This window comes from Dendropsophus ebraccatus, chromosome 7 (assembly GCF_027789765.1).
Source record: "Dendropsophus ebraccatus isolate aDenEbr1 chromosome 7, aDenEbr1.pat, whole genome shotgun sequence".
Lineage (NCBI taxonomy): Eukaryota > Metazoa > Chordata > Amphibia > Anura > Hylidae > Dendropsophus > Dendropsophus ebraccatus.
Window position 1 is genome coordinate 106074431 of NC_091460.1, and position 14707 is coordinate 106089137.

General features: G+C 42.1%; 1 protein-coding gene across 1 annotated transcript in view; it reads right to left on the reverse strand.

The window, feature by feature from the left end:
* Positions 1-1355: 1355 nt before the first annotated feature.
* BMP3 (bone morphogenetic protein 3) overlaps positions 1356-14707 on the reverse strand; it is a 59142-nt gene continuing 45790 nt past the window's right edge. The window contains exon 3 of the mRNA XM_069978098.1: positions 1356-3569. Coding sequence (XP_069834199.1) covers positions 3378-3569 — 192 coding nt within the window. The 3' untranslated portion in view covers positions 1356-3377. The remainder of the gene's footprint in view (positions 3570-14707) is intronic.

Genomic DNA, 14707 nt, shown 5'->3' on the forward strand with positions numbered 1-14707 from the left:
TTTCTGCCACTGTTATCAGCCATAGGATTGCTGTCACTGCTATCAGCCATAGGATTTCTGCCACTGCTATCAACCATAAGATTTCTGCCACTGCTATCAGCCATAGGATTTCTGCCACTGCTATCAACCATAAGATTTCTGCCACTGCTATCAGCCATAGGATTTCTGCCACTGCTATCAACCATAAGATTGCTGACACTACTATCAGCCATAGGATTGCTGTCACTGCTATCAGCCATAGGATTGCTGCCACTGCTATCAGCCATAGGATTGCTGTCACTGCTTTCAGCCATAGGATTGCTGCCACTGCTATCAGCTATAGGATTGCTGCCACTGCTATCAGCCATAGGATTGCTGTCACTGCTATCAGCCATAGGATTGCTGCCACTGCTATCAGCCATAGGATTACTGGTCTACTGCCTTTGCTATCAGTCACGTGATTTGTGCTCCACTGTCTCTTATCAGCCACAAAATTGCTGCTCTGCTGAAGTCACCCGACCTTCCTGCCTCCTCTTATCTTACAGGTCTACAGGCTGCCTGCGTGTGTTTTTTGGGCTGTGTCAGTTACATTACTATCTGCCTGGTTCTGTGTACTAATTGACCTTACAGGCTTCTCAGCACTTATAAAATCTGCTTATTTAGCATCCCTGTGGATTTCTTTTAGTATTGTCATCATCACTTTGCACAATGCAGACCACATATTGGTAGCTAAAACAGTTAAGAAAAGGTACTTGGCTAAAGTATGCATCATAGTGACTTGTATAAATATAAGCATCTCTACATAGAGGGGCAAACATTCAGATGGTGGCTGGCAGCCTATTGGTCTATAGTATTGTCACTCCCCAGGTAAGGGGCATACTCTCTGCTCTAGAGAAAAATGAAAATAGGTGTGCAGCAGAAAAGGTGGAAACGGACATGAAATACAAATAGTTCAGCTGCAAAGAATGGTTCGACCCTCAGCTAAGCGCCAATCTTAACTTGCTTACAAAGCCTATTACATGGCTCGACGATCGTGCAGGAAGGGCTGTATAGATGTTGTTTGTGATGTCCATGCAGCCCTTGCTGCATATATAAAAAATATATAAGTTTTACTTACCTTGCCTTGCTTCCCTCCCCCCTTCCCTGCTCAATACAGCCACCGCTGAAGCTACAGTGCTTCAGCGCAGTGACAGGCTACTCAGAATAATATTTGCTGAGAGGCCTGTTACTTCAGAGACGGCTTCAGAGGCCTGTAAGGCGATGAGGCTGGGATAAAGGAGGACGACACTGGGGAGCTTGGAGTAGTAAATAAAACGTTCATGATTTTTAAACTAACCGAAAGACAACGATCATTCTTGTTTTTATTGTCTTTATTACAGAGGCGATATCTGCCCGATTTTGCCTGATTAATCGCCCCCTTTAATAGGGCCCTTAGGGCTCTATTACACCGACAGATCTGGTATATTTTTAGAGCCAAAGCCAGGAATGGACTATAAACAGAGAACAGGTCATAAAGGAAAGACTGAGATTTCTCCTCTTTTCAAATCCATTCCTGGCTTTGGCTTAAATAAATCTGTCAGATAATCTGTTGGTGTAATAGGGCCCTTAGACTATGAAGCCCAGGCCATTTTTTATGAAAACACAGTAACCCTTTAAGCATACAATAGCAGACTGAAAACTGTAACTGTAACTAGTCTACAGTAGGTTTTACTAAAGAAAGTAAATAATCATTGCACATAATCAATACTTTCCTCCATATTATATAAGGATACATTTGTGGACAAAAAATATATTTTGTACATTTTTAAAATACAATGATAGTTTTAAATCCATAAAAAGAAGAATGACTTATACCGTAACTATATATATATAAAAAAATAAAAAAGTGGCCTGTACGTCACCTTAAAGGGGTCATATAGGGGTCATATAGAAAATAATCCTTATGCTTACCTGTCCGAACTCCCCTGATGTCCGGCTGGAAGTGTTTCTGGTGTCCCCCGCTGACTGCAGATGCTTCACTTCCGAGATACTGTAGACTTGTCTCTGGAGTGAGCTGTCAATCTCAAGACAAGTCCATCTCGAAAGTGAATCGGCTGCAGTCAGCAGGAGACACTGGGGGAGCGCAGACAGGTAAGTACAGGATTTTCTATATAATTGCAGCTATATAGGAAATAATTGCTAACACCAGATAACCCCTTTAAAGATATAAACATAAATAAACTGGCACCACTATGGGCAAATAATATATTATCTGCTACAGTTCTCTAAAGGAGCTCTGCAGTTATGCTGCTCACCCCATTGTTTAGACAACTAATGGACTTAGGAAACCTTTTCTACAGAGGATCTTTCACGCTTATACAGATGTATAAGCAACCAGACTACCTAGTGGAGGTGGTCTCCTCACCCTGTTGTCACCTTTTACCTTCTATCAGGAGATGTGGTCAGTAGCATAACTGGAGGTACCCTTTAATAATGGCCCTAAACGGTCTTTGCACTGTACAGATCCATTGGCCCAAAGGGTGATAGACATAATGCTCCATATTACATTATCAGATTATGGGCAGAGTATCACTTAAATAAAAAGAATGTAACTAGCTTATTCTTGACACATAGTGGTCCAGCAAGGAAAGGGAAACAACATGCCTATGGTAATACATTCTGCATTCTTGTACAGAAGCAGCAGACGGATTTATTTTGTGTGGTACAATATAACAAAATTAAATATGGTTTATTTTACACATTTTTCATCATGTCCATTATACCATTTGTTTACACTATTAAAAAAGTGCTGGTTAAAAAAAAATAGAAAAAAATCAACAGTTTTCAATTATGTTACACAAACTTGTCAAAAACCACTTTCAATAATGTACGTCTTGAAATTATTTACACTCGCTATCAAGCAGTGAGAACTTGCCAGAGATTTCGAGGGGCAACTCTCTCACTTGCTGTCCATTCTGGTAACAGATATGTGTAACAGACACAAGAAATGTATGGACTGTGTGTATATATATATATATTTATATAATATTTCTATATGAAAAAACATCATAGCCGAGTCAACACTCAGGGCACTTTATAGCTTCATCTGTATATATTTTGAGTTTTTTTCCGCAGTAAAAAAATAAATGCGTCCTTGGAAAAGTCATAAGAACAACTACTTTTTGCAGAGCTTATATTAGACAGGTGCTCATCTTGTGTTCTACATGCCAGTTTTCACTGGGGTAACTGATCTGTCCAGCGTGACTTGCATGTAGCAGAGGTCCAGAGGTCCATCACCAGTGTTTACAATCTAGATTGTTCTGCATTACTGTTCCTGGTCGACTGAAATATTTTACGAAATTGTGTTTTGAAAGTGCAAAAATGAAGATGGGTTTGGACACTTGTAAAGGTTTGAGATGTTATCTGCAGGCACAGGACTCCACTGTCATGTTGGGATATACTTTGAGGACGACATTTTTGTTTTCATCAAAAAAGAGAATGCTGAGAGAAGACATCTTTTCCGGGACGCAACAGGGTTCTGGGATACCAGGGACCACTCCAACAGCTCGCACAATACTCTGGATAGTGGCATGATTCGATGGCTTCAAAGACTGTTGAAAGAAATAGACATTTTAATTTTTTCCAGACCACTACATAAAACAGCTAAACAAAAAGTCAAGGCTATCTTGTAATTCAAGTAAATATGTTTGAGGCTCGTAAAGGGAACCAATCACCTGCATGAGTTGGCCCCTGTACCTTACAGTTGCTGGGCACAGCTCTCCAACACTGTTCCCTGCAGTCTCTGGTGGGGCAGCAAATACAAAATCTTTATCTTTAATCGTCCATCCCAGCGCCCGATAAGTAGGCATAAGGGCAGATCTGCAGTGGCATGTAGTCACGCTGCCCACACCTTTCGCTAGGCCACTTAAACTTGATTGGCTGCCTGAGCGCTGGGCTTTACATTAAAGGAGAAGTCCGGCAATATTTTATTAAAGTATTGTATTGTCCTCCAAAAGTTATACAAATCACCAATATACACTTATTACGGGAAATGCTCATAAAGTGCTTTTTTCCCTGCACTTACTACTGCATCAAGGCTTCACTTCCTGGATAAAATGGTGATGTCACGACCTGACTCCCAGAGCTGTGCGGGCTGTGGCTGCTGGAGAGGATGATGGCAGGGGGATGCTCAGTGTCCCTCCAGTGCCCTGTGTCCCTCTGCCATCATCCTCTCCAGCAGCCACAGCCCGCACAGCTCTGGGAGTCAGGTCGTGACATCACTATTTTATCCAGAAAGTAAAGCCTTGATGCAGTAGTAATTGCAGGGAAAAAGCACTTTATAAGCCTTTCCCGTAATGAGTGTATATTGGTGATTTGTATAACTTTTGGGTGGCAATACAATACTTTAATAAAAATTTTCACCGGACTTCTCCTTTAAGTTTCCAGTGTTTAGGCTTCCAATCAAGCCAGAATGGCTGGAAAGAGGTTGGATTCAGCATGACTACACGTCATTGCAGCTCTTCCCTCATGCCTTCTTACCGGGCCTTGGGATAGACAAGTAGATCCTCATGTAAGAGGAGACATGCTCTGCATTCCTGTTACAAATGGTGCTATATTAATGACCTATGTGATGACGGCTTGGTTCTCTATCTGTGCTCCTCATCTTCTTAATATGGTTGTCATTAACTCTCTGGGGCGTTGGTATAGCTGAAATACCAGGCGTTGTGCATCTAGACTATGATCCTTAAAGTAACTCTATGTTTGTATATTGCACTAACCACCAGCTGATGGATTGTTCCTGAGCTATGAGACAGCTGGATGTCATTTCTGATACAAAATAAAGACATTTTCAATCTGAATTCTTGTAAGCATATAGGGAAAGAAAAAAAACATCACTCATTGTTCAAGTATATGTTGTAGTAAACCAGACAAATTCAATGTTTGAAGATACTGGGATCAATATGACTATTTTAAACGTGCCTAAATTCTGATGCAATTGTACCAAAAGAGTCTTATAAGACATCTGCTACATGTAATATGAGTTTTGACACTTTTATTAATACTTTTCCTGCAAGTACAAAGGAGCATGGTCTTGGTACAAAAGGCAGCCGTGGCTTTAAAGTGTCACTGTCGTGAATTTTTTTTTGCAGAAATCAATAGTCCAGGCGATTTTAAGAAACTTTGTAATTGGGTTTATTATCCGAAAAATGCATTTTTATCATGAAAAAGCAGTTTGAAGCTCTCCCCCCTGTCTTCATTGTTCTCCTATGGAGAGAGCTAAAGAAAAGACCAAAACAGGACAACAAAGAGTTAATCTACAAATCCCTCACCCATTATCTCTTCTGACCATCACCAGTGACCTGTCTGAGCTCAGATTACAGCTGTCACCCAGCTCTGTGCCTGTAATCCTCTGTTATCTGCTTTCTGCTGCCGGCTAACTCCCTCCTTCCTCCTCCCCCCTCCCCTCTCCCTAGAGCAGACAGGGGACGACTCCTGCAACAAGTCACAATTTTCAGATTTTTTGGAGTGGATGAAAAAGAGGAAGGAGCCTGGGAAAAGGCTTTTTACATGCAGATAATGGCAGATTTGGCTAATAAACCCAATTACAAAGTTTCTTAAAATCGCCTGGACTATTGATTTCTGCAACAAAAAAAAATACGACAGTGACTCTTTAAGCGTGCCAAACATTGCACTAAACTCTGGCACTCTGAGTAAGTAACTTAATAGTTGGTCTAAGTACTGTAGACAGTCTACAGAAGCATCAACATATTACACTTTGCCTGTGGAACACCCCTGCTACTGTTATTTTGTCTCCCACTAATGTTTGTCGGTGATTGTATACAATAAACGACCATATTGCATGAAGAGGTGAGTGCCGCTGTCTTTATCTACAAGTGCATCTCTATATTCAAGTCTAACTGCAGCAGAGCACCACACTGGTTGGCCGACGTTTGGTCCCATTGAGTTGGCTACAAGCTCCGCTACACACCTTATCTAGAAGTGATACAAGCTGTGCCGGATTGCTATCTCCCTTCTATTGTACACTTTAATAAAAATGGTGCATTTGAAGTCTGTCCATTTAAAGTGGCACTATCAGCAGGTTCTCCCCAATGAACCTGCTGATATGCCGAAGACATTCTTACCATGAAGACTGCAGTTATGTTAATGAATCCTCTCTCCTCTTCTGCTTTCTTTAGATATTGCCCAATTGCCCCTATGCTAATGAAGAGCTAAGAGCATTTGGGTGTCACCCGACCGGCCAGAGCACCAGTTTGGCCCACCCAGTCCGCCCCCTCCTGTGCCGCCCCCTCCATTGCCGCTCACTTTGCTTATATGAATATGCATAGTTGGTGGCCCTGAGCACCCCCGTCGGCTCATTTAGCACGCCCCCTCCCTTGCCACTTAGCTGACAGCCGATCAGGAGCCCAGGAAAGTATGCTGCTTACTGCTACAGTTTGTAGCTGGCAGAAGTGTGATCAGCGCTGGGAGCCTGGATTGAGCTGGATGGTAAAGTTCAGCACAGGCTCCCAGCCCCGATCGCGATCTTGCCAGGATCTGCTAGGGGGATCTGCTAGATTCCGTTGTGATAAGATAACAAAATTTTGGAGGGTAAAACTCTGGTGTGAACCTAGCCTTAGACATTTTCTGGCTGTCCGTAACTGTTTTTGTGTTACACAAAAAAGCTATATGTTTTTTCCATCTATACGGAAAAGAAAATAGCCCCTCCTTCATAAGAGTAAAAAAATAGTACCAGAAAAACTGAAGTGTGACCTGATAATCACTAATTTGCATGGCTAAAAAAGTAACAAAACGGGGCAATCACTAAACTCAAGGAGATCAGCAACAAAAAATACAATGGAGTACTCACTCAAGAGTCTCCACTGATACATTGCCCCCTATAAATTTAACAGCTGTTTCGGGGCACCCCTTGACAAAAGGTTTTCCTTCTCTGGAGGGATATCTGGCTATTTCTATGTTTTGATACTCGTAACTGAGGCTCCACGGACCCTTTTTTGCATATTTAAATTTATAGGGGGCAATGTATCAATGGAGACTCTTGAGTGAGTACTCGATTGGATTTTTTGTTGTTGATCTCCTTAAGTTCAGTGATTTTGTTGGTCTATTTTTCATTCCTCCTGGTAGCCAGAATCCTGCTCCACACTGGCTTTGGTAACCCTTGTCATGTCGAAATACTCGCCACAGAGTTAGACATTGACGCAAAAGGGGCCACCCTGGTAGTTCCCTATTTATGTTCCAATACCCACAACCGAGTGGGACTTAAGGGGCTTTGTATCAGGGTGGTTTGGTGAACTCCTCACTGGGAGGCACCCCTTGGCAACAGGCTTTCCTTCTGCTTTTCCTGGAGGGATATCTGGCTATTCCCATGTTTTGAGACTCGTAACTGAAGCTCCACAGACACTTTTTTGCATGGCTAAAAGAGTGCATAAACAGCTTAAACTTCCTAATGCATCCTGTGACTATGCTCTCCAACCAAGGCCTGTGACTGCATGTGAGTCTAAGTTCATCCGTTTCTATCTATACAGATGTAACTTCTATGTATTGGGCTTCCCCATAAAATAATCGTATGGATTCTATAATAAACCCTTTAACGCCAAAGTTACTAAATGCAATCAGAGTTACTGCTATGCTGTAAAAATTGCAAAATGGGACCTACAACAAAGCTCAGCAAACCTGGAGCTGCACACAGTATAATGTTACAAGTGACACTAATAAAAGATGAATGTCTGTGTATACAGCTTCACCGAAATTGAGCTCACTCAAAAGTCCAGATGTTTCGAAAATCCCAATGGACATATTTAACTTCTACCATTGAACTTGAATTGTATTTCAAGTAGTATTTTACAGTAGCCAGTAGACATTCCAGGTGATATATAACTTTCTGGGATTATGGAACTTAATTTAATGGGCTCCAATGAATAGATTAAGACAAAGGGCATTTTTAAGCGCAACCACACCCCAAATACTCATTTCATTTTAGCTTTATCTACTTGTCCAACCATTTACAATTTTGATCAATTCATGAAGCTCTAATACTTTGAACTATAATAACAATCTATTTCATATATTTCCGATTTGGGTAAAGTCAGCAATTACCATAAAGTAAAGAGCAGCACAGGTCAAGTGTACCATACCAGTCTATTGAGAGAATTAAGGGTTCAGTAAATGGTACAATAACCTGGCTGGAAACTAGGGAATCTGAAAGTCATCTAAGCTCTGCAGGTCACACCAGGAAAAAGGGAGTCTCCAACGAGAGCATTATATACAGTACATGTTTCTGCTCACTTCTTGCATGGTAATGACAAGAGATGATCGCAACTCGAGCATGCTCAAGTCCGATTATTCAGCCTTTGAACAGCATTGCCTATGGCCAATGGCTGTACCCATGTTTCCATGGCTCCCCAGGCCTTCATCCAACTTCTTCCACCACCGGTAATCAAATGATCGCCCAGTTGCGCTCATCTCTACCAAAAACATACTTTCAATTAAACTTCTGTGAGCTGCATTTTATACACTATAGTGCAATCTTTAGTGTTCTCCTACATCATAGCTATCAGATCAATATGAACTAAAACTAATTAAAACACTTTAGTATCTACATATTTTAGGAAATCATTCGGCCTTGACAAAAGTTTGACCACTAAAGAAACAGCGGGCAGATACTGTATTCACCAGGGTGGGGACTACAGTGGGACTTTTGCCTACTGAAGTCATCATTGCCTTAGGTTGGGAAGTACAGAGTCCAGCAGGCAATCAGAGAAGCAGTGCAGCAGGAGCACCAGGAACGGTGAGTATAGTTGATGACTCTTTGATAGAACCACTTTAAGGGGTACCTGTCACTTAAATAAAAATTCACTTTGGGTGCTAAAACTCCCCCCCAACATTAGAGCCTAGTGGTGACAATGAGGAGCGAACAGACACAGCACTTAACCATGGATAGATGCCCACCTATTTGGGGGGCTCGTGTGGTCTCAGTAACCAAACCTACAGAGTTTAAAAATGGACATGGACAGAGGTGGCAGCAGAGAGTACTATGTCAGAGTGGAAAGAATACAGCACTTCCTGCAGGACATGCAGCAGCTGATAAGGACCAGTGCTGTGCTTCCCAGTCTCCTACACACTTTGTCGTCTGTCCTGGAGGCAATAATATTCCTGTCTGCAGGGATGGAACTTATATGCCCAGCACTATTTTAAAGGGGTTATCCAGCGAAAATCTTTTTCATTTAGATCAACTGATATCAGAAAGTTATATAGATTTGTAATTTACTTCTATTAAAAAAATCTCATGTCTTCCCATAGTTATTAGCTCCTATATGCCATGCAGGAAATGTTGTCTTATTTTCAGTCTGACACAGTGCTCTCTGCTGACATCTTTGGTCAAGACAGGAACTCTGTCTCGGTTTTCTATGAATCCCCATAGAAAGCCTCTCCTGCTCTGGACAGTTCCTGCCTCGGCCAGAGATGTCAGCAGAGAGCACTGTGTCTGACTGAAAAGAAAACAACACTTCCTGCAGGACATCCAGCAGCTAATAAGTATGGAGGACTTGAGATTTTTTAATAGAAGTAAATTACAAATCTATATAACTTTCTGACACCAGTTGATTTGAAAGAAAAAGATTTTCGATGGACAATCCCTTTAAGGTCCTTCAAACTATTCTAAAACAATATGGTTTCAATGTTATAGCTCATATATATATATATATATATATATATATATATATATATGTAAATGCAGTGCTCCATGGAGGCACTAGATGGAGGGTCTGAGGATTTTTTGGGCCACTTTTTTGGGCCACAGTTTTCAAACATACGGTTCTGCCTTGTACGTTGACCTTTTTATTGATAACATAGTAGCACATTACAGCTGTGTCCTGTGTAGGTTAAAAGCTGTCTATTCATTACCAATAACTCTACTCGTACAGTAAAACCTTGAGACAAGCACATATGCTGTTATTTTTTCTGTTGACTCGCTTTTCAGCCTGAAGGAGGAATGTGATAGGCTATCAATGTCAACCAGCAATAATTAACCTTCGGGCGCTGAGCCCAATCTGTTAGGGGCCCGGGAATTCCAGCAGATACAGGTGGACCAACTTACATGAACTTACAGAGAGTGTAACAAATGCATCCAGAATTTCCCGGCTTGTAAATGATTGAACTTGATATTACTTTTTAGAAAACATATGCGGTATCCAATTCCACCCAACCCCGCGTCACACACCAGAATGGAAGCCAATTCATACTTTCAATTCCACATATAAACACCGCAACCTAATTAAGGAAGAATTAAACTAAGGAATATAATACAAACCTGCCATTGTGACCCGGGCATACTTGGTTTAACTCCTTCACAACTAGAATCTGTAATTTTATACCTAGACTTATAGTCAAGGCTGTCAAAATGGAAATATATTTCCTAACTTAAGCTATACCTCATGCAAATGCTGAATACAATAAAATCCCTGGCCGTCCCATTCAGCAACTGAGGTGTTCCACTTTAAAAATGCTTGTTTGGTATTGCAGAACTGTTCGATCTAGTAAAATACAATGTTATCAAAAGCAGATGGTAAAACGCATAAACATAAAAAAAATAACAAATACCAGAACTACTTTTTTTTTGGTCATGTCATATTCCATTAAAAAACAAAAAAAAGTGATCAAAGGTCTAATCTATTACCAAACAAAAATTACTGATTATGGCGTCAAAAATTAAAAAGTTATAGTAACTAGTTATAGTAATATGGCAATTAAAATTCTTTTTTTAAGATAAGTGTAATATTTTTTTAAGTAAAACACAACGGAAACTATCCAAATTGAGTATTCTTGTAAATATACTAACCTAAGTAATCAATTGTGTAAATTTTACCGCATAATGAACGATGTAAAAACAACACCCCCCAAGTTTGTAAAATAATTGTAATGTGTATTATTTATGAGAATGCCCCCCTTCCCCATGTTTTCACCCCCCCCCCCCCCCCGATTTTTGACCCAGAAGTGTAATATTGTCCACTTACATAATCACTGTTGACCAAGCTTTCATTCCCAGCCGCCATTTTGTGACGATTACATCACTCTTCAGGAGGCCAGTCTGACTGCTCTAGCCTTCCCTAATGCCGGCTCCCCTCCAAAGCGTCATCACTTGCTTAGCTGTGATTGGCTGAGCAAGATAAAAGCCATCTAACGGTCTACAACCAATGAAAGGGCTGCCAGTGCGCATGTGCAAGCACAAATTTACAGTTCTGTGTTAGCATGGATAGCGCAGGAACAGCAAATCAGATGGCGCTTCTATTGTGGTAATGTAATTAGCAAGCCCAGGTTATAAAGAGACCGGGAGCCCATCTGCTCAGATTCAGTCCCCGCCTCCTGGCTGAACACCCACACACTGCATCAGTGCTGCTCCCGAGTGCTGCCCTGATTTCGTGTCCTGCCCGGCTCCAGTGTGCTGCCCTACCCCTGTGTGCCAGCTTGCTGTCCCCCTCCCGTGTGCTGTCCAATCCTGTGTGTCCTTCCCTGCTCCTCACAACTGCTCCTGGGCCACTCCTCCGCTGCTGTTGGGGACTTGTGTGCAGCCGATATTGTGGCCATAACTTCGGCTGTACACAAGTATCCAACAGCAATATATAGAGCAGTGTTCCCCAGCCTGTGGCATGAGCGTAGTAGTGGATTCGTATGAATAGGAGGGGAAGGAGCTTACGTGAGGGGCCAGCTTCCAGTCACAGAAGCAGCAGAGGACGATGGGAAGTAAGAAGTGAAGATGCTGACCCGAGGTGCTGGTGGGAAATCGAACGGAGATCAACTCAGGAGGGAAAATAAGCATATTATCTATGTTTGTCTTTTTTTTTTTTTGGGGGGGGGGGGGGGGGGGGGAGTCAGAAGTTGTCCTTTAATTTCCTTAGGGTTAAGTCCATTGCTCAGGAGATACTGAGGAGCCACTGAGAATATTTGAAAATATTTTTAATCCAGCAAATATCAAAATGCTACAACATGCTAAAATAAAAAGTGACATGAAGACTCTGCCTTGATGCTGGTTTGGAAACACAGAGATACCCAGCAGAGGCCATCTGGGACAGGGATACCCTTTAAGTGAGCCAGGCGCATGTGTAGACATCAGGTGTAGCAATGCACTATGGAATCTTGAACCAAAAATAAAAAACTATTTATTCAAATAACGCGTTTTGGCCCTGTATTAAGTCCTCTGCCTGAGGAAGGCCCTGACTTAATACAGGACCGAAACGCGCTGTTTGAATAAATAGTTTTTTTATGTTTGGTCCGTCCAAGATTGCATAGTGTGTTGGTGATTGGCGACAAGCGCTCCCTCCTATGCATTTTTACACCTGATGTCTTCACCTTTGTTTTACACATATTACTGCACTAGAAGGTGCCCCCTCTCTCCTTTCTCTTTCCTTGATACTGGTTTCACACATGGCAGTTTTGTGCTAAAAGTGAATCTAACAGGAAAGAGAAGTACAAGCCCTTTCTTTATATTTTCCACCTAATTTTCATCCACTTCTGGTTTTAGCACAAAAACTGGTGTGGAGGTCATCCAAAAACCTGCTGTGTGTGAAACCAGTATTAAAGCGACTCTGTAACCACAACCCCCCCCCCCCCCAAACCACTTGTACCTTCAGATAGCTGCTGTTAATTCGAGATCTGTCCTGGGGTCTGTTCGGCAGGTGATGCAGTTATTGTCCTAAAAACAACTTTAAAACTTGCAGCTCTGTGTCAAATTGGCGTGGCCTAGAGTGTCTGTTCCCTAGGCTTGCACCGCCACTCCTTCCCTGTTCCTCGCCCTCTTCATTATTAGAAATGCCCCAGGCAGGTTTTCTCCAATTCATCACTTGTTTGAACGCTGCACATGTGTTGGATCGTTAAGGCACCTGTGCAGTGTTCACACTATTGTGATAAATAGTAGAAATCCTGCCTAAGGCATTCTTAATGGTGAAGAGGAAGGGGAGGAGGGAAGGCGAGATGGTGTGAGCCTAGGGCACAGGCACTCTAGGCCACGCCAGTTTGACACAGGGCTGCAAGTTTAAAAGTTGTGTTTCAGGACAATAATTGCATAACTTGCTGAATGGACCCAAGGACAGATCTTAGATTAAAAGCCACTATCCGACGGTTTGGGGGGGCAGATTGTGGGTGCAGAGTTTCTTTAAACAAAGATCTTATGGGACTACTATGTTAAAGGCCTAAATAAGGTTCAGGAGGGTGGGGTTTTTGATAAGAAACTGAATATAAGGGGACACAATCTGAGGTTGGTTGGGCTAAAGATTGATTTCATTACAATGGACGTTGTGCTGGTGCTGCTTTGCTGAGGGCAAAAATCCAACTTTTGTTGGGGTCTAGCCATGGGGTCTAGCCTGGCCCTGCACCGCCTCTCTCACCGCCTGTTGCCGCCCCCAGCATTAAGGTTCAGGAGGTTAGGGTTTTTAATAAGAAACTGAATATAAGGGGACACAATCCGAGGTTAGTTGGGGTAAAGATTAGAAGCAGCATAAAAATATTACTTTAAGGTCATGTTCACACAAAATAATTTGATTAACAACGGCCATTCTTTTCAGTGAAAAGATCCTCCATTGTAATGAAATCAATACGTTTGCATTGATTTCAATGCACAAACAGCCACAGTGTATACACACAGTATACACTACGGCCGTTGTTGAACTGTGGCTGTAGAAAATAATGAGCATGTCTATAGAAAATAGTTGTGCACACAATATAAAGTATAGCTGACGGCCATACTTTAAATTGTGTTCCATGATAAATTGGATTGCAAGAACACCCAAAGGTCCCCGCAATGTAAGGCTATGTTCGCACAACGTATGTTTTCGTAAAAGTGCAGCCGTTGTTGCCGATTGTACGAGAATATACGTTGCCTTGCTTTCTATGGGATCCCGGCTGGAGCGTATACACATAGTAGAACTGACATGTCAGTGCACACTATGAAGTGAGCGGCTCCGGCCGCAAGCTTCATAGTGTGCTGTGAGGAGTTCTGATGCGGGCGTGCTCAGATGCGCCCGTATCAGAACTTTGCGGCGTGAAAGATCATCCGGTCGGTACTGCAGTGCCGGTACTGATGATCTCTTCAAAGACCGGCTGTTCTGGAACGGCCGATCTCTTTCGACGTGTGAACATGGCCTAAATGCGAAAAAGATAACATTCCTGTAGCCAATAAAGCAGTATTGGCTGCAGGAACATAAATAAATAAAATAACATAAAGCGGCCTTAGTTTGCCGTTGAATAAAGCGTCCGTAGTAACAAAGGCCTCCGTAATACAGCCTGTGAACATAGCCTAAAGATGCAGTACATACTTGGACCAAACTTTTAGCAGATGTGGTTGGTAAATCTACAATAATTGAATTTAAAGTGACTCTGTCCCCAATGTGCAGCCCCCCCAAACTACTTATACCTTTGTGTAGCTGCAGTCAAGTCCTTTCTGGTAGTGTGTTTAAGGGTATAAATCCACACACCGTATATGCAGCGTATTTACTACTGCGATACGCAGCAAATACGCAGCAAATACGCAGCTGAGGGCAAAAATCCAACTTTTGAATCTGAAGTCCAATCAGCTTAGAGAAGTCCTTTACATTACAGACTGGGATAATGCTAGAATGTGCTTTGTTGAAGGGGTGGTAACATTATACTTACAGCTACTGTCTTCTAGCACCTGAGCAGCATAAGGTACCTAGTCAAGCACGGATCTTGATCGAGCACCATGATGCTTGACCAAGCATGC